Below are 21,484 nucleotides of genomic sequence, written 5' to 3'. Positions count from 1 at the left end.
AATCTGTATAATGTAACAGTCGTGTAAAAATCGGGAGAGATTATATATATTTTTTTTTAGTATTAATATTAATTATTAATAAAAGAAACAAGAGTATATCTTGTAAGTTTGTTGGGCGCTGAAAAATTAAAATACATTCGAATGCTAGTGCAGGTGCTAGACAAAGACAATGTAGCAATCGAGAGATGCTTATCTTCTTTGAGAAAATGCTCTCTAACCGTTTAACAATAACAAATAATAAATAATAAATAATTTTATAGTATTATAAATTATTGTATTCCATATTTGTTGTTCAGATGTAAAAGTAAACTATTGAAAGGGAAGGATCAAGGAAAATCCCTTAAAGTTAAGGACTCTCTTTTCTTGTCTATTTGTGTATAATTTAACAATGTTTAAATGACCTTGATTCTAACCAATCCTGCAAAGTTGTAGTACTAATCTAATCTAATTTTATAATTAATTATTACTTTAGCTTTTAGTACTTGTTTTGTGCATTGTAACCTGTTAACATTGCTGATTTGTTGAAGTTGTTTATTTTATTTTATCCCACTTTTGCTAATTTTATGGTTTTTTTTATTATTATTGTTAATAAAGATAATGACAAATTATCATGATCCGAAAGTCAAATGGTTTCTATAGTTAATAGTTTAGGTTTGGAACTATATTGTATATATGTGTTTGCCTTGAAATCTAATGTCATGGCCTAGTGGCAAATTGCAAGGTTTTTACCTATGATATTATTGATATTATTGTCAGATAATATAAACTCCTTGATTAGAGTGATTTCCATTGATCAATATTTATAGGGTTACAATGAGAAACCTAATCATATTAGGTAACTATAAGATATGTACAGATATCAAAGATAATCTTATACAAAATATATCCTAAACCTAGGATGAGAATATTCTATGGATATTCTCTATCACACCCCCGCAGTCAGAGCGGGAGAAAATCGGATGCTCAGACTGGATCTGAATCACGCATCGAACGGTAAGGATAGTATAGTAACCCATGATCAAAAGAGAAGTAGTAGACGTGTGCTAGTGATGACGATGAGAAGCAACAACCACGACCTACGTATAGTAGAGATATGCGCTTTTAGGCCGAAGGAGAAGAGTCACGCATATACTTGGGCCAAGTTGCATAGCAAGAATTAATACTTCACAAAGATTATTCCAAGTGCTGCAACAATAAAAGGAGCTAACTTGATAGCAAAAGAGATGTGCAAAAGTTGACCTTATTGTGATATACCACCACCAAAACAAAATCTATGTGATTATGTGTAAAAAAAAAACCAATAAGGCAATGTAAGAATCATTGTTGGTCATGGGGAGGTGGAAATAGAGTGCGGCACATGGAGTAGGTTGGTAGATGTGGTTACTGCCAGTAGTGGGAGGCGGTAGTGTATGCGATTGCCAACAACAACGATGGAGGAGGCTTTCGCGATTGATACGTAGGAGGCGCAAGGTTACATAAAGATTCTATAAAAAAAAACTTTGAGAAAAGAAAAAATATCTATATGTGTGTTTGCGGAAGCATAAAAAACTTTGTATATCCCGCCGGTGGGTTTAATTTTCTAACCCACCGGCAGGGTGAGAATTTTTGTATATGATCCCAAGATCTAACCTAAGCTGTGATACCATGTTAGTGGACCAACTCAACCAAAACCTTAAACTGATGGTTGAGGCCCAGAAATATGTTATATACTCTATCAATTATGATATGTCACAAAGTTAAATCTCTGATCTCCAATGATAAGTTGTAACACTATTTTAATTTTGCCTCGTAAGAAAATTGATTTTTGTAAAATTTATATAGTCATACTACATTTCTTGCTACAATGCACGAGACGTGCAAGTGTGCAACATTATATGACACTCCCGTACGTTGCAGTAGGGGTGAACATGGTTTGGTTTGGTGCGGTTTGAATCCAAACCAAACCAAACCGCAAAATACGGTTTGGTAAATTTTTCAAACCAAACCAAACCATATTAGTATTGAAACCAAACCAAATCAAACCGTAATAATACGGTTTGGTGCGGTTTGGTTTGCGGTTTATGATGAGATAATATTTTTTTTTCCAAAAATTGTCAAATAATACTTCACTAATTTATAATAATGTTTAAATAAGTAGCCCTAACGGATTAAATTGTACTACAAAGTTACAATAAAAATATCAAGTGCTAACACATAATAAAAATAATACATAACAGTAAAAGATATTCATATGAGTTCTACATTATAGTCATTAATTATAGAGTATTGACGGTATAGTTTTTATCTATTTTTCATGGTTTTTTTATTTATTCTTTAATTTTTTTTTATATAATATAAAAAAAAATTATTGAAAATTTATATAAATATTAAAATACGGTTTATTGGTTTACGGTTTGGTTTGGTTTATAATTTTTGCAAAACCAAACCAAACCATAAACCATATTTACAAAAAAATCGAGACCAAACCGTAATTTTATAAACCGTAAACCAAACCAAACCGCTAAAATACGGTTTAGTCTGGTTTGGTTACGGTCCAGACCAAACTGTGTACAGCCCTACGTTGCAGTCCAACTAAGTCAAAATGTGGCAAATTGTGTAGATGTATGCTCATTTTATTCATTAGTTCCACGAGACGTGCAACATTATATGGCACTCCACAGTCCACATTATTTGTATGGTTTCGGTATTATGCATGGGTGTGGATGGATCGATTGTGGTCATGCATTATTCATTTATTCATATGGAGGAGATAGACCTTTGATTTGTAACGAATGTAAATATGAAGTGTAATGTGTATGCTTTGATTTCTATCCTAGAGTTCGAGAATTTACTGAATTAATTCCACACGAGAAGTATGCTTGCCTCGATTTGAAAGTTGGTAATGATATTAACTTTTTGACAACAAATCAAGTATTTGTTTGATTATTTGCCAACTTCATTACGAGCAAAAGTACTATCCACGCCTTTCTTCAAGTCAAGATTAAATGTGTTTGATTATTAATATGTTATTCATAATTGATTCATCCCAAATGCTCTAGAATCTCAAAAGAAGGTAATCGTAATAAATTATTACGAGTACCTTCTTTTTAAACATAGTATGAGTAACTTTAAGAAATTACATAGGTATAAATTTTGTCTGATTGGACATATAAAATTCACAAATAGCATATTTAATTTCATCCTTTCTAAAAAATCTCTATTTCTTTCAATTAAATTTTTTTGAATCAATCTCTTATATATTTTTCACAACTTACTTAACGACTCAACTAAAATTGTCAACATTTGAAACAATCAGTACAGTCTCCAACTAATCACCTATACGTTTACCTTGATTTGAAAGGTAATGATTTTAATTTTTTGTTTGAGTTTGGGAACAATTGTGATTGATTAATCAAAGTTACCTTCTATTGAGATTCTAAAGCATTTGGGATAAATCAATTATTTGAGCCAACAATATTTCATTAAACATAATAACTTTTTTTTGAAGGGAAACGTTAGCAGGATTTAATATTCCAAATCAAGTTCCGTCAAGGCTAAAGTACCTTGCGGGATAGAGTCAATACAATAACTTTATTAAAAGATACTTACAAAATCCATTTTAAACACATACAAACAGCAAGTAACATACTCCTTTCTAACAAATCTCTATTTAATTTTTTTCAAATCAATCTCTTATTCTCTTATATACTCGATGATTCTTTACACCCAACGCAACGACTCAATTAAAATGATCTGTCCCAAAAACAACTAATCACCAATAAGTCACACACCACGCATCAATCAAAATTCAAATCGAAACCCAAAGCCAATTATCTATGTGTGATGTGGTGTATTTATTAGCAATAAATTAGCCTAAAACAAAAAATAATAAGATTGATAGATAAAATGGGTGACTGGTAGGGAAAAATTGAAAAAGAGGGGGAAACCGAAAAAGGAAAGGACGGTGACCGACTGGCGTCAGTGAAGCAATAGGCCGTTAGAGTGTTGTCCAACTTTACGCAGGTTAAACAGGCTGGACTTACAACTCAGCTAAATCGTTTCCGTTTCCTGGTCCCACGCAAACCCCTCTACTTTTGTCGTTTTGTCCACCTCAGCATAAGATTCTCAACTTCCGTTTTTTTAAAATGACACTTCACTCCCTCCAGTGCCTTACAGCCTGTCTCTCAGTCAAAACCCCAACCTCCCTTGTGTTGGAGTATAATCTTATCTGCTCCTTTTTCTCTCGCACATCTCCCCTAACTTCCATAACTACTACGGCTACTATTCAATCAAATTTTTATTTTGTACGGTTCCAAAATTCTAACATTAATTCTGTTAAATAAGATAAATCGTTAATAATTTTAGATTATTTTTGTAACAAGAATTTTAGATTTTTTTTTTTTTTTGAGGAAAGAATTTTAGATCTAGAACGTATATACTTGGACAAAACATTAATTTATTAGAAGAAACAATATATTATTTATAACTGTTTCTCAAAAAAAAAAAAAAAAAAAAAAACTTGTATATATACAAATATATCGGATTGAATTAAACAATTTCTATCATGATCAACTAAACACATAGATAGTGTGTTTCATAAAAAAAAAAAAAAAAAAAAATGCTTTGACTAGCTAGTTCATTAGACCGTTGAGTTTATTTGTTTAAGAGTACGAGTAAATAATCATTTCACTGGTTCTCAAATACGGAGTAACATCTTTTTATATTTTTGTCTTTGACAGTCCGTTAAATTGTTTCATGCACAAAATAAGTTATCTTTTAGGTGATGATATTGTATGGGTAGTTTGTAATATTAACTACTTCGTGGTTTATGAATAAAATTATGTCTAACCTTAGCCGTGGGTTAGAGTTAATATTCTCGTGAATTACTTTTAGTTGTTAACCGAGTGTCATCTAAAATCATAATATTTAAGTAGGGATGCATTGATTTGTTTGTTTGTTTGTTTTTTTTTTTTTTTATAAATGCATTGATTAAAATTAATGCAATGTTAATTAGGTGATTTTTTTTAAAAAAAAACAATGGAATGGATATTCTAAGCAAATATTAAAAGAATGAAGATTTGATTATTTGTATATCCAAAGCCACATCATATACACATACACCATAGTACCATGGTTTGTTTTTAAAAGTATTTATCTCGTATTTATCCGTATACCAAATTTACATATATTTCATAACAAAACTCGCATAGCCTAAATGTACATCTCAAAACCATCAACCTTTTTAAATTAGACCAAAATATTCTCGTTTAAATTATATTTAGATTCTTTGAATAGTTATACAGATTAAAACTTTCTAAGTCATCATAACTATTTTCAGCAATAATTACAAAATACGTAATCTTTACATACATTGTGCGTAGTTTTATTATTTTCTGCTTGAATTCAAAGAATTATTTAGTACTTCCTCCGTTCTATTAATATTGCAACAATGGACTTTTTGCACTATTCATCACTCTTGTTTGACCATATAATATGAGTTATACGTTAAGCAAAATATAGTCAAGTGATATCTTGTTGGATTCGTCTCATAAAATACTTTCACAATATCAACTTATTATAATTTTTACTCTTACATAATTATAGATATTTAGCATATAAAATGTGTATTGGGATGCGTAATTTCCTCCTTATTGCAATATTAACAGAACGGAGAAAGTATATCGTAATTTTCATGTAACATAAAAATAGTCATTTAAGATTTTATCATATTCGTAATTTAGAAAAGCAAATAATATAATTAATCTCTTTTTACATGACAAGATTTTTTTTTCGAATAGCTTTTACATGACAAGATTGGTTCAATTTAATTTATTTTTTTAAAAAAAAAATCATGAATGGCAATATAATGAAATAAATTTGTAACTAAAAAAATAAGAAAGTTATTGGAGGCGATATTTTAGTTAGTTAAATCCAGTAAATTTCCAAGCAGTTACGTGGGGACGCGTGGCCCCCACTCCAGCTGTATCCCAATTAACCGCTTACCGGATAATACCCGTAACCTCCTCATCCTCCTCCTTCACATTTTTTACCTCTTCTCCCTTTTTCCCTTCCTTTATATTCTCCTCATTCTCTCTCCCCCCCACTCTCTCTCCAGAGACCACCAAATCTCAGAGGCCTCCACCTCTTCTCCCTCCCTCCCTCCCTCCCTCTTTTCCTCCTCCATTTTCTCTCTCAAAAATTAGGGTTACACTTTCATGGATAACCACCTTCAAACCTCCTCTTCAATGGCGGCGGATCGTATCAAAGGCCCTTGGAGTCCTGAAGAGGACCAACTCCTACGAAAGCTTGTTGAGAAGCACGGCGCTAGGAATTGGTCTGTTATTAGCAAGTCGATTTCTGGAAGGTCCGGGAAATCTTGTCGTCTCCGGTGGTGTAATCAGCTCTCGCCGGAGGTTGAGCACCGGGCGTTTTCCGCGGAGGAGGACGATATAATCGTCCGTGCGCACGCTAAGTTTGGTAATAAGTGGGCCACTATTTCGAGGCTGCTTAACGGTCGCACCGACAACGCTATAAAGAATCACTGGAATAGCACCTTGAAGCGGAAGTTTTCGTCGATCGTCGCCGGAGATGAGGTTTATCGGCCGGAAAAACGGCCGGAGATTTCTCACTCTTCTCCTCCGTTGAGTCCGTCGGAATCTGACGTCAGCGATTCCGGCGTTGGTTTTAGGTCGGTGGTTGCGGAGGAGAAGGAGAAGGTTGAGAATGATCCGTTGACTGCGTTGACTCTTTCGCTTCCTGGAGTGGAAGAGCAACATCAACCTCAGCAGCAGCAACAACCGACGAGTCGGATTGAGGCGACGACTCAGGAGGTGAATCAGAAGAACGAATCGGTGAAGGAAACGATGTCGTTTGGGCCTGAGTTGATGAATGTGATGCAGGAGATGATAAGGAAGGAGGTGAGGAATTATATGGCGGAGGCTGAGAAGAGTGGGGTGTATTTTGATGGAGATATTGCTCGAAACGCCGTCGTTGAGCGATTTTACAATGGACATTTCCATTGAATTCAAGGACATGAGTGAAACAAATGATAGATGATATGATGAAGGAAGAAATTATCTCCCAAAAAAAAAAAGACATTCATTTATTTTAAATCTTTTAAAATTTCGGTAGTTTCAAATCACAAATTGTATGTACAGAAATGAGGAGTAGAAAATTCAGTGAATTTAGGTTTTTAAAATGGATATGAAAAGCACATTTTTGGTAGAAATTGGTTATTGAATTTTATTTAGGTTTTTTTTTTTCAAATTATGTTTTTGGCCTTGATAAAATCTAGATTGGACTTGTTGCATTACTAGTTCAAATCATACAAGCATTTGCATCATTTTCCGTTGGACAGGAGTTAGATTTCAGTTTAGTTATCAAGCCTATTTCATATATGTAGCCAGATTGATTAAAATCAAACACAAAACACTATTAGGGCATGTTATCATGAAAATTAAGAGCGAGCTGAATTGAATTTCAATGTTTGAGAACAGACCTTTAGTGAAGTAGGCCAAATATAAAATCAAAATGTCGATCTTATCACATTATAAGTTCAAATTATAATCCGTATAGTTTTTAGATAGATGGTTGGGAGTTAAATTAGTTTGATTATCATAACATTGTATAATATGTTTGTATAAACACAGAGTAATCTAAAAATTAATTAAAAATTTAAATGTGCAAAAATGTCACATGGGTACGGAGGTTGTACGGTTTCCGCTGGTACAATCACTGGGACAGTTTTGATCTTTTTGAATAATGGGTTGGCCGGTGGGGAAGGAGGGGTATTATGGTCAATTTGATTAGGTGTGATGGGATGTTAATATTAGCTGGACAAACAAATTCTGGTTTGTCTTAATTTCATGGGCTGTAACTGTAACTTTTGTAACTGATTTTTAGGTCCAATGGGCTCTTTATTGTTAGTCCAACCGTTTCTTCTTATAAAGTGTTGACCGTTCTATTCTTGCTCTAATCAACTTGATAAGCTTTGAAAAAATACTCCAAAAACCTAACTTGAAAGGAGGAAGTTGGAAGGTTTTGTTTATTATGCTTGTAGACCATGTCAACTGAATCTAACTTATTTATTTTCAAATTTTGAATATCAACAATTGATAATTTAGTATTTGTGCATTACAATTTCAAATGTTGAAAGGTTGTTAATCAAAGCTAGATTATGAACACGTTCGTAAATGAGTAAGGATATCTATCAAAGTATTACGGATCTTTGTTTTGACCAAAGAAATCCATAAATGGATTAGGTAAATAAAACCATTCAGTTTAATGTCACGACTAACATGTGAGTAGATAGTGAGATACATGCACAAATAATGTTACAAGTTTATATTTACATTTATTACTTATGCCATAATTTATTTGTTTTTCATAACCAAATAATTTTGACTGTAAATTTAGAAACTTTAGACTTGTTGACCCATTTTTGGGTACAAACATTTATATATACCTTTTGTTCTTTTTGCTTCCGACCTCTTTGTTTTACTAACAAGCACGATGACCAAAATTTTTATTTTATTTTATTTGGTGTTTAGTAAGCTACAAGGGCGGATGTGAGAATGGATCTCAGAACCTCCTGAAATTGGGAGGGAAGCTTTAACCACTTGAACCGTCCTTCACTCTCGACCAAATCTTAAGTAACCTTAACTGAATATTCATGCATGAGCTATTAAAAACTCTAACCTTAAATTTCTATTAATCAATAGGAAAGAGATAGTCCTAAAAGATTTTATTAGATTAGTTTAAAATTTTTTAATGGTAATGCTTATAAAAAACATTTAGTATATTTTCTAATTTGGTTTTAATTTAGAAATGCATGAGAAAAATACAAAATCACACGCCATTTAGTTTAATTATTGTTTTAAACAAATGAAAATAAGATTTAATCTCACAGCCTCAAGTTTGTACATTATAGTACATACGTAATAACTTAACATTTCAAAATATATCACCTTGGGGTACCGCTCCGGACTAAAAACTAATGAAACAATTAAACAAAGAATTAGACAAAATTTGGTGATAATCAAATCTTCTGGAGTCTGGCTGTATAGTTTTTCGCAAACCCAAAAAATAAAACAAGAGTATCATCATCTACCTATCAATGGAGTACAGAAACAAAAGAGGAGAGAGAAAGTCATCCATGGAAGAAGACGCTTGATGAAGCTTTTCTTCTTCTCTCACCTCCTTTGCGACTAGCCTACTTCAACTGATCCCCACCTCATCACACTCTTTATTGTACTTCTTAGAGAGAGAAAGTGAACACGCTGAAGAAGAGATCCTCAGATCGAAACTTCGAAGATGTTGCCGACGACGTCAAAAGGGCGTTTGCCGTCCACTTCTCGGCAACCTAATCCCGTTTTCCCTCATTATCTCCGACGAATTATCAAGGTAATTTTTTTCTATTAATCCCTTTTTTTTTTTGCTGTAATTGTTCAATTGCTTTGTAATTACGCTTGTTGATTCATCTTTTGGATCTGGGTTTCTCTTCGTTTCATAGTTAATTTCGAATATGCAATTTGATCATTTGTGGGTTGTTTTAATTTTTTATTTATTTTGCTGTTGATCTGATTTTCAGTAATTTACATTGAATATGCTGATTATCTGGGTAATTTAGCTTTTAATTTCTGTAATTAGAAGGCTATGTTTGAATTCTTCTCTTTGGATCTGATGGAATTGGGATAAACTGCCTATTTTAGTAGGAAGTGTATCAGGCAATGCGGCCCACTTGATAGTATATTATTGATGTTTATGGCAGTATTTGCTATAAAAATACAATATGACATTGTTTTCTTACTTGCACTTTTGAAATGGCGTCACTGCGCCTCGTTGTGTGATGATCCAAAATATTGTATTCACTTTGATATGAGTTGTGTAAACCAATTGCATTATACTGCATCGTCTTTGAGTTGCAAGGATCTGATAGGATTATTACTACTCTTGCTTGCTGGTTCTGGGTCGTAGCTTAGTCGCTGTGAGAGGTCTAGTGAGGCTTTGGAAACGGGACAGGAGTTGAGTTATGTGGATGATTGACAAGTCGATAGTATACATTGTGTTTTGAGTGTGTGGAGAGGATTGGAATCTGGAGTACCTTTCATCTTGACAAGGACTAATATTCCAACGATTTTTATTTGAATGCCTTTAAGTTTTGTATACCGGAAACAAGATGAGACGATCAGTCATATAGGTGCACATTGATGAACTTTGGGTTGTGGCCTTTCCAAAATTCACGGTGGTTTAATTTGGATTGGAAAGGAGGCTACTGTGAGGATAAAGACTGATGCTTGGTCATCTTGATATAACCCATGGTTTTTAAGTTCACAGATCTGCAACAATAGCTGCTGTATCAGACAATTTTGTCAATTTGTGGAACTAATTTTACCTGAGTTACAAGGACCCTTTTATGTATTGGTCAATACAAAGCCACAAAGCCAATTTGGGCTGTACGCCCTGTTCAAAAGAAAAAAAAAAAAGATGCAATATGACCATTGCCTGAAGTATGCTATTGAGATGCAGTATTGTAACTGCAACCGAGAACTTTGTGATAGATATGAGAATTACCTGGGGTAATATTAATGTCATGAAACCGAAAGATAGAAGGGTGGTAATTTTACATGAGTTTGGTACAACATCGATGTCCCATTGCAGAGCTTGCCAGGGGTGTTTTTTTTTTTGGAGATCATGATGCTAGTAAATTTGGATGGAGAGCTCTTACATAATTCAACTGTTTACTAACTTATTTATTAGGTTGATGATTGAATATTAACATATTGAGGTGCTACCATGTCACTAGCTCAATCAGGATCATGACTTTTTTTTTGAAGGGCTGTAAATGCAAATTCTAGGGATCAGAGGAGACAGGAGGAAGGGGGTGCTTGAGGTGAATGTGGCTTACGCTGGTGATATTGATGGTTTATTTCGACTTTTGTTTTACTTAATGGTTTGAAAGACTAATAATTAAGAGAGATTTGCTTCAAGCATTGCTCTTGAACCTTAGATGAAGCGTGGAACATTATTTGCTGGTGGAAATCAGTGCAATCATCTAAGAAGTTTTTCGTAGAAATAGATGCAACTATGCAAGGAATCATAGCTGAGCAAAGTGAAAGAATTGAATGTGTTCTTGGGGTAAAAGTTGAATCAGACCACTGCAATGAATAATCTTTTTGTAGCTGTTGCCTAGGATGTGTAAATTATGAGATTCCTCATTCCTTAACAAAATGCTTTGACTGGCTCTTGCAGATGCGCTGTTTTATATCTCTGACCAATACTTTTGCTGATGAGGGGGGGGACTGGGTGAGGGGCGAGACTGGTTTTTTGTTAGTTTGAGCTAGATTTAGATTTGACTATTAGCAAAATTCATTGGAATTCATATGATTCCTGCTTTCATCATTCTTGAAGAATCAAATCTGATTTATTAAGGTCAGTTCGAGATCCTAGGGTGCTCTGTTGTTTGTTGGTTGATCTTTTGGTAGGAGGGAAGCTGTGTTCCTCACTTCCTTGTCCTCCAAGGAGGAAAGATTGTTGAACATGTCGCTCGACAGTTTTTATTTTATTTTATTTTATTTTTATATAAACGAATAGAAGGGTTCGCTAACATTGTTGTCCAGTATCTTTAATTGACGCACTAAACCGCCGTGCTTTATTATTGCTTGATGATGCTTTCCTGACAATAAGTATGGTTCAAATTCCCACATTGGCCCATTGTATCTTTGTTGAATTTTACTTTCCATAAAGTTCTGTGGATTTTACTCTGCCGGAATCTTGCTTGCACATATTTCTCTTCTATACGCTGGGCAAGGGAGTTCAGAAAGTATAAGCTCATCGTATGTTTTTTTTACTTTGCTGATTGCTTGCAGTGGCAACAAATGGATGTTGAATACACCTTCTGGCAAATGCTTTATCTGTGTACCTCACCAAAAGTAGTGTAAGTAATTGTTACCATTTGCCTGAACTCTACTTTTACTATTGGTGGAATCATCTTTTGCATTGATGATGTGGGATTTTTCTGAAATTGTGTGAGGAGAGGAACTGGCCTAGCCTCTTTTTTATTTTATTAATCTAGTATTAACATTTTCACTTCTTATTACGAGGCCTATGATTGTAGCCAGAGGTCTACTCTTTTGGCTGTATAAGAAGGCGTTTATATTGATGCCCTTTGGTTCACCTGTTATTACTGGCTTGTGCGTCAATGCGTGTCTTTTGTAAATTTAGGGAGTGTATAGAATTTGTGGTTGTAGGATGTTAGCTGTGTGGCGAGTAAGGGCACCTTTATACCGTATCTATTGACGTATTATGTCAATCATCTTTTGAAGGATTACATGTTTTATTAAACTAAGAATATTTTATAATCCACTTTTCTACTCTCTTTTTTTTTGGGGGTGCAGAATAATGGCTTGATTGCCTACACTTAGTCAGTTTTACCTACCATCATCTTGCAACCTCATCAAAATATTATTAACTCTATGATGAACCAAGTTTGCGTTCATACTCTCTCTCTTATTTTGAACTAAGAAAATGCATAATAATGTACTGTTATTAGGGTCTGACAGATCACATATGTATTATGACAATTGTCTAACCGTGTGTTTTTTCTTTGGCATATCATATGGTTCAATTATGCAGCTATCAACACACAAAGTACCACAAACGTAAGTTTTTATTCTTCCCCTTTGCCATGTTCTCAGGTTTTTAAGAACGCAACAAAATTAGCTGTGTTGAGTTTAGAATGGTTCTACTGATTTTGAGTTCTGATGTTGTAAGATTGTCATGTGAATGTTTTCCTTGGTCTAGTTTGTAACTGTATAGCTTTCAAATTGATGATAGGGGCTATATATTTACACATGCCCTTTTTGGATGATTGGTCCCCATGAATGTTGCCTGAGCGACACATAGCATGTCTTGTATGGGATGGGACATTTGTTGTTCGATCTCATATCATTTGCAATATCATAGCTTAGTTGAAGAATTTGAATCTTTAATATCTTGGGCTAATATGTCCTATGTCCTGTTAAGTACGGGAAGAAACTATTTGATCAACCGAAATTTACTGTGCTTGCTGCAAAAACTACTCATTTACCCTTTACATTTGCCAGTCCCAGCTTAACCTGCTGTCATCCTGTTCTGTGTATAACACAATCTTGTGAGTTGAGGATGATCTTGTCACTTTTTTAGTCAATATCATCTTGAAATTTAAATTCTGTTTTGTATCTGAGTGGCAATTAAACTTCTGGAATGTAATGTTGATTGCTCCAAAGGCTTTTTTTTTTTTTTTTTTTTTTTTTTTTTTTAACTGATTGTCTGCATTTCTTGTTTTTTCAGAAACCAAAAACCAATGGGCTCGTGATGATCCTGCTTTTGTTGTTATTTGCAGCCTTCTCTTAGTAGTTTCAACTTTGGCCTATTGTGCTGCGTAAGTCTCAAATACTCTTAACTTCTATTTTTCTCTTGCCATTTAATTGTTTTATGCCACACGATTGTAGCCTTCTTATGAAAATTATGGGTGATTATGCGATTTAAAACATTAATTAGTTGGCAAGTGAATTTAAGCTTTCAAGAGCATAATATATGCACTATCTTAATGTGCTCTTCTTAATTAAGAATTTTAGAAAATATTGATGTTAGTTACTTTGTCATGTGTGCTTCCAAAGAATACTTGCTCGGAGTATTTACTCTCCTAACAGTAGTACTTCGATCATGAAAATATCAAGAAAATATTATTTTCCAAGCTTTGAAAGCCGAGCATTCTTTTGATGGTTGATACATAAACGATGATTATCTTTTCTGCCAAACATATGCTAGTTTATAATTTCCTTGGTCTAATAGTTTGGGTCTTTTTCTGACAATCATCAGGGTAATCTAGAAAAATTTCCCCCATTTCTTTTCCCCCAAATGCTTACAGTAGTTACTAGTTACAAGGTGTACTTTAAAAATCGATCTTATATCTTTGGTCAGTTCACTGATCTAACTGACTCACTCAATAATACTGTTTCAGATAATTGTTGAAGGAGTTATGGAACCATTGCTTGTAAATTTTGAAAAGACACATCAATGTTCCATTTAAAGCATGTGCACTGTCTCTTTGTTTTTTTGAACCTATATTGCATTTTGCCCCAATCACCTGTACCCCAACCCCATTATTTTCTGTCTAACAAAACCAAAATTATGGTTCTGTCAACTCTTGACCTTCAAGATATGATCATTATGGGAACAAAAATATATGACCTTTCCTTAAGGTCTTTGCTATTGCTGGTATTGTCCAGTGCAAATTTTCTGACATTGCCTTTTATTGGTATGGAATGCAGGTATGATCATAGCACAGGACATGCTGTTTACGTAGTTCTTTCAGTTTTGCTTTTTCATTTCATCATAACTGGAGCAGTGTTGGCAACCTGTTGTTGGTAAATCCACTCCCTTACCCCAATCCCCCTTCATTCCAAAAAAAAAAGAAGTCCCTTCATGCTTTATATCCTTGTGGAAATTTGCCGCTTTTCTTCCTATGCTAGTATGCTGTTGCTTCTCACTTGAATTATTGAATAGGATGTTGTCGCTTGCTCAACTAAATGATTCCGAGCTCTTGTATACTAAGCTATCATGATAAACCTGTGTGCATTAGATAGTATTTTTTTTATGATGAATGAATCATTGAAGTGCTTGGCTGTGTCTCAGTGGTGGGAAAAATATATGGAATCCTGTGTATTGGTTGACGTGTATTGGTTGACTTCCTGTATTTTAGCTTGGTAATTAGGGTATGCACTCAATGAGCATTATTACCTAGACGCTGATTCCTTATTCTTTTTCTTGGATGAGCATATGATCCTTGGCCAAATTTATGTATGATGTCTGTGGGTTTTAAGTGGTAGACTCTCTTTAGTAGGTCTGTTCTCTAAATGACATCTACAAGTTTCTGTTTTGATGAATGACGAGTATTTTATTTTATTTTATTTATTTATTGGGTTATATAGTGTACATGTTTTGACTGAAAATATGTATATAGTTCCTATCTAAACCAGAAAAACATTTTTGAACTAGATGCTGAATACTATTGTTATTGTTGGGTCTATGGTAATTTTGTGAGCCAATGGTTACATGTTTTATAGCCAATGAGCCAGTAATTTTGAAATCTTAAGTAATACAAAGATGCAATTTCGTTTAGTACATGGCCTGCTAATTGCTAAGGTCCTTGTTGAATAGGTAAACTTTATCTATTGTAATTTCTGTCTGGGATGAGTGGGGATCCTTACACTATGCTATGACCCTGGGACAAATATTGATACTTGATCAAGGAGAACATATGATGAGTGTGGCTTAATAATGTGAAAGACATATTCTTTGATGATTCATTATGTCACTTTGTGTTTGTGATATGCTGGGTCTTTTAATCATGTCTTGTGAATATATTGATGCTGATTTTGCCTTGAATATACAGGTTTCTTACAAATAATTACCTTAGAGAAGAGGCTCCGAATAGTTATGTGGTTGAACAGCGGGTAGAATGGTGAGTTTGGCTTCTGGATGTCTACTTGAGCAAATTATTATATCAATCAGAATGGCCTTCGTTCTTGTGTACGCTGGGTATCACGAGGGGTTCCTCTCTGTTTACTTTTGATATTGCATTCTAAAAGCTTGTGATTGCGTTTGACTTGACTGTGTGATTTGGTATGCTAGGCTGTATGCATTTGATGTGCACTGCAATTCTTTCTTCCCGATGTTTGTTTTACTATACGGTAAGTTTCTGTCCTTTCAGGTATTTGCATAAACTTTGTTTTCAGTAACTGGAGACATTTATACAGGCTTACTACTTATATGGAATTTTTTGATTGCAGTGATACATTACTTTTTGTCACCGCTGCTTCTTGCACATGGATTCATACCTGTTCTGTTATCAAATTTGCTCTTCATGGCTGCTGTGTCATACTACCATTATCTCAACTTTCTAGGTTATGATGGTAAGACTTACATTTTTGGTCTGGAAATTTTTATTTGGTTGGAAGGACAAGATGGGTTTAAAACTGTTTCTTCAAATCCATCATGGCTCAGAATGACTATATTTATCCATATGCGAATAATTCCACAAGCTAATGGCAAATATTGTCATTTTAGAGTAGATATAGAGCTTATTTCAAGATTTTGTTTCTTTTTGACTAATCCTTTGTCGTAATGCAGTGTTACCCTTCCTGGAGAGGACAACCTTTTTCCTCTATCCTATCGGCGTTGTTCTAATCCTTTCTCCAATTTGTAAGTATGAGATATTGTTCCTTTATTAGTCGTAAAATTAGCTTTATTAATTACTGTCATGATTTTGTCTGACTCTTATTCTATTTTGTCATGCAGTTATTCTTAGTGGCTTTAATCCCTCGAGATATATAATGAACATGTACTTCAGTATGCGACTATGATTCTGAGGTTGAAGCTTGTGATGTAAGCACATACAGTGACCCAGAAACGGTAGATGACAGTAGGCAAACAGGAGGTGCTATGAATGTCCCTTGAAGTATGCAGATTTTCCTGATGGTCATTTGTGGGAGCTTTTGAATTTTTTTACCCTATACGGCCTATTCCCCCCTCCCCCCTTCCTATTTCTACAGATTTTTTACCTTTAATTTTTTGGGGCAATGGGAAATAGGATGCCGAGGAAGGGAATTGGTGGATCTTGTCAACAAAATGCTAAATGTAATGGTTCCGCTTATTCTTTTAACCTGTCCGCTCCAGTAGTTCCTTTGTTGAAAGAATTCCGCACTTTTACTAATGTAAACTTGGAAATGTGAAGGCCATTAGAGCTTTACAAGCAGTACATGCAAATAGAAAATGTCTTTGTTTCTTCTTTGTATGGGTGTATGGACGTATGGTAGTGTTTTTGTACATTTGAACCGAAATACAGGTTGCTTGTTTGTTAAATATGAATACACAAGTTTGTTCTTTTACTGGTCAAAATGTAGGATAAGGGTGTTGCTGTAATACACGACTATCTGAGTTTATTGCCACAGTGCTAATTTAAAGTATCAATCAAGAACCTTAGACATAAAATAACTTATTTACGTAAAATTTCAGGCTAATGAAACCATGTTCTCGGAATAAAAGCAAGAGAACAATTTTCTGTTTGTTGGGAGTTTTACTGATGCTACGCTTCCCTCTAAGACACCTGAATTTTCCGACTTGTGACATTGAACTAATGCAAGTTTCCATGAAAAATTCCTAAGATCTACGGTGTAAGGATCTGAGGACTTTTTAGTTGCAACCACCAGAAGAGTCTGTTTGGAGGTGGAATATATTATCTCACTAACCTACCATAACTCCAACTTTAACATTGCAAAGAAGTGGGAGAGTCGAGAATCCAGGAGGATTAAAGCATCTCCAAAACCTGCAGAGTTTATAGATGGCATGTGATAACTTGAAAAGTCTGTCCAGAGGGGGGGGGGGGGGGGGGGGAGTGTGGAGCAGACCAACCTGCATAAACTCTCAATTATGCAGGCTAACAATTCGGACTTGGAAGTGCATGAGGGCAAGAAGGAAAGGGATGCGAGGGAAATTTCTTCAGTTCCTCTCTTCCTGTACTATCTGTCTATTTGCTAGCCTGGAATGAGTTTCAATGGGATTCCAGTAAATGACTGCTCTTCAGTCCTTATCCCTATCATGACGCTATGGCTTAACAATTCTCCCGGAATGGCTCCCTAGCTTCACATATTTGCAGTTGCTTGTGATATCCTGCTGCTCTATGTTGAACTCACTGCCAGACACAATGTGCCAGCTCACTTTCCTATCATGATGCTATGGCTTAACAATTCTCCCGGAATGGCTCCCTAGCTGAAGAACTGCTTTGTCCTGACGAGAAAATGTACCCAAGGCAGGAAGGACTAGCCAAATTTAGTCATATCCCTAATTTTCATGTTTGTTGCACACTTGCACAGCCAAATCCTCTGAATCTCTCTGTCCAGGACTAATCCAGGCCTTCCCTCTTAAACTGCCCTGCTGTTCTCAGATTACTAGTGTTACATTTTATTTACAAGATGACCTCTGCAATGCCGTTTTATTTCATTTAGCAACTAAGATGAAGGTGCTCTTTTCTTTTTTAAGAATATATGTTTTAAAAAAAAACCACAATTGTAAATTAAATTTAATGTATTTGGTTCCTTGCAAGAAGAGTTAGGGACAAAATGAAAAAGGGAAATGGAACGGGGAAAAGGGAAAGAGGAAGGTAAGACAAAAAGAATGGCTTCCCTTAACAAAGTAAAAAATGCTTTACACTCTGTAAAGAACTACTTGTAGTTTTCACATTTGGGAAACCTGTTTCCCATTCTTCCCAAACCAAATACAAGAAAATGGGAAATAATAAACCCTCTTAAAAGATGCTGGCATTTCTGTACTCATCCTAACAATTTGAAGTCAAAAGCTCTTTCGACTTAGCTGAGTTGCAAACTGATCAGCAGTTGTCACAGCACACGATGCAGATCCTATTGAACCTTCATATCTGTGTAACATGATGAAAATTGAAGTTACATATGAGGAACATAAGGATTGCTATGCACAAACACACTTGAAAGTGCAGTGTGCATTCAAAATATGATCATCTACTTGACAGTATACTAGGAACAAACTGTCATTAAATGTGAGGAACAAAAGAATTGCTATGCACAAACTCACTTGAAAGTGCGATTTGCATTCCATGTATGATGATCTACTTGGCAGTATTCTAGGAACAAAGTGTTGTTAATTGTGAGGAACAAAAGAACTGCTATGTACAAACTCACATGAATGTGCAATTTGCATTCTAAGTAAGATTATGATCTAATTGGAAGTATTCTAGGAACACATTGTCTCCATAGTATGCAATAGGTATGAAAAGATAAATGGAATATTTATACTTACAGGGCTACCAAGAGAAATGCTGCTGTCTGCATCACCACGACACCTTCACCTGAGGGCTTTGCTGTGTTCATGCACCTTGCATGAAACCAGTTCTCATGAATTGAAGTTACCAAGTCTACAACAAAAAGTGTCAGGGGTTAAGAAGGAAAGGCCAAAACAGTAGTGTACTGGAAGCCGGTAACATTTAACAAAGGATTGCACTTCCACGACCTGATTTTGAAAGTCTTAACTTAATCCTTATTAACTTAAGAATAGTGACAGCTGGGTACTGAACCTCATTTTCACAACCTATAATATGCAACATATTTTCATTGATTTAAGGAGAAGATTACTCAATACATAATATTGTTTTTGAGGAAGTAGAACTTTTCATCATTGCTACAAAATTAAAGCTGCAATTCTGCAAATATTCATATAAAACAGCTGAAGCATACTATGTAGAAATAGATTAATAAAAACACTTCCGAACAATAGAAATAAATTTGTAGTCATAAGTTGAGCAAATGAGCACAACTCACATTCATTTGGTCCAAGGAGGAAGGTCTCAGTCTGCAAGTTGTTGCGTTTTACAAAGTTTACAAACTGACTTAGTTCAATAGGATCTGCTCTATATCCTTCTTGCTCTGCACTGCAAATGCCAAATCAACCATCAGCAAGCTAGATGGCTTTCAAAGTACAGCAATCAGAAGAAAAAAAATAAAATAAAAAAATCTTAAGTGTAAATTAATCTCCTTTATTGAGCTACTAGATAAACAGCACCATACAATTCAGATTTTGCACAGCTTAACAATGTTGGATGCAACAAAAAGGATGGCTGGCTGTTATGTGCCAGTGTAAAACTGCCAAAGCCATAATCTCTGATCAACACATTTTTTTTTTTTTTTTTTTTTTTTTTTTTTTTTTGTTGGTTTAAATTGAAGTATCAACGATCAAGTCTTCCCACTCTATTGGAGGAGTATTGAATATGGAATATCCAACAGGGATGCTTGAGATTAAAAAAACAGTCCAAGCCAAATAACATAGCCCTTAAAACAAAGAATCTTTTATATGATCAAGTTAGGCAAAACAAAACTGTTTCCTTTTCAAATGATCCCAATGATACAAGAAACAACATAGTTACATAGTGATCATTTATATCAAGACAATTAAGAGATCAATGGGCAAATTAACTAACTATAACTTTGCCTCCATACTACGCTACTTATACTCGGGTACTCGTATCAGTCATGTCCCATGGGTATATGTCCAAGTGCTCGACTTGGCCACTTTGTGAAAATACTTCATGATTTTGGCCAAAATTAAGTGTTAAAGTATCATGTTGGGGATTCAACTACTTCTAATTGAGGTGAAGTGAAAGTTTAATGCTTTCAACTATAAGATTCAAAACAAATGCAAAAATCAATGCAAAATAATAAAATGTCATACATGGTTGATAAGAGGCGTGAGGGTCCTGTAGGATCATAGTTTACAAGTAATGCAGCCTTTAAAGGTTGCCCTACAAATTGAAAAGCAGAATCAACAAATTGTTCATGAATATTAATAAGAATTTAAATCAAAAACCAAATTCAAACCCAGAAAATCAATATTTCTAACCTGAACCTACATTATCAGGTGCCCATTTATCCCACAATCTATGAACAGCAGTCCAATCCATTCATAATCAAGTAGAAACTGCAAGAAGTAAAATTTCAAAATCACCCAATTAAAAGAAATCCAAAACCCATCATCTTAAACATTCAAATTTATGAAAAATTACAATTGAATTCTTAATTTGACAATAAAGCTATAAATGATTTTTGGGTAGGTCAAAAACTCAAAATTATGAAATTTCACAAATTTAGTGAGAGAAAAGAGAAGGGAACTTACAGAAGTGAAGTAGAAATCCAAAGCTAACACCGTTGATTATGTTTCCGGACAAAAGTCGGTGCCGGAGAGTGGGAGTTTCAAGCAAGAAGAGAAAGAGTGAAAGAGGGAATATAGGAGTAAAGTGCTTCACGGCTTTGGGCTAACAAACCCGGTTGTGCATGGGTCGGGTATTCGAACCAATGTTTAGCAATCAAATTGGATATAAAATGTGTTGTAGATAACTAAATTTCAAAATCTACACCAAAAATTCAAAATTCAATTTTGGATGGAACTAGTCGTTGCCCGTGGATGTGTTCGGTTGTTGTGATATTCGTGGTTGTGTTCGGGTTTTGTAATAGCAAGGATGCATGAATTTATAAGTACTGAAAAGGAGTAGTGATAAAGTTTCTATGGGGAAATATTTATGGAAAAACAATTGTTATAAGTGAAGTTATCTAGAATTTGATAATTTAAAGATTCTTAAAAAAAATATACTATTGTTTTAGACATTATTGTAGAACGCAAAATAGTTTCCTATTGAGGAGTACCTAAATATTTTTCGAATAGCTTCGTCTTAGAATGATTGTGATAATAAGGATTAGTTATAAGGAAATGCACCACTAAGGGATAAAGTTATGTAAAATGGATTAAATGTAAAATATACAAAAGTATTGTATATTTGTTTGTTAGACTATTTAAAGTAGAAAATTTTCGAGTGGTTCTTCTATTGAAAATTTTAGTAATTAGAGTTTGTAATCGATATGGAATGTATAAAATGAATGAGAAA

The 21,484-nt window shown here is 34.4% G+C and overlaps 2 protein-coding genes and 1 pseudogene across 2 annotated transcripts; 2 read left to right on the top strand and 1 right to left on the bottom strand.

Annotated features, from left to right (window-relative positions):
- Positions 1-6,098: 6,098 nt before the first annotated feature.
- LOC145560311 (transcription factor MYB44 pseudogene) lies at positions 6,099-7,241 on the top strand (annotated as a pseudogene).
- A 1,773-nt stretch (positions 7,242-9,014) lies between these two features.
- LOC145560310 (uncharacterized) lies at positions 9,015-16,811 on the top strand. The gene is made up of 10 exons (XM_081621566.1): positions 9,015-9,381; positions 11,847-11,914; positions 12,613-12,638; positions 13,309-13,399; positions 14,292-14,387; positions 15,416-15,484; positions 15,655-15,713; positions 15,813-15,935; positions 16,153-16,224; positions 16,321-16,811. Exons 1-10 carry the CDS (start codon positions 9,292-9,294, stop codon positions 16,383-16,385), a joined length of 759 nt encoding a protein of 252 aa, XP_081477692.1. The 5' UTR covers positions 9,015-9,291; the 3' UTR covers positions 16,386-16,811.
- Positions 16,812-18,092: 1,281 nt separating this feature from the next.
- On the bottom strand, positions 18,093-20,854 carry LOC145560308 (uncharacterized). Its single transcript, XM_081621565.1, has 6 exons — positions 20,719-20,854; positions 20,446-20,523; positions 20,278-20,347; positions 19,371-19,480; positions 18,853-18,967; positions 18,093-18,454 (listed from the first exon to the last, which is right to left on the bottom strand). The coding sequence occupies exons 2-6, from the start codon at positions 20,504-20,506 to the stop codon at positions 18,370-18,372; spliced, it is 441 nt and encodes a 146-aa protein (XP_081477691.1). The 5' UTR covers positions 20,507-20,523; positions 20,719-20,854; the 3' UTR covers positions 18,093-18,369.
- Between the last annotated feature and the right edge of the window lie 630 nt (positions 20,855-21,484).

This window comes from Chenopodium album, chromosome 9 (assembly GCF_948465745.1).
Source record: "Chenopodium album chromosome 9, dcCheAlbu1.1, whole genome shotgun sequence".
NCBI lineage: Eukaryota > Viridiplantae > Streptophyta > Magnoliopsida > Caryophyllales > Amaranthaceae > Chenopodium > Chenopodium album.
The sequence above is the reverse complement of the archived record's forward strand: the minus strand, read 5'-3'. Positions and strand labels throughout refer to the sequence as shown.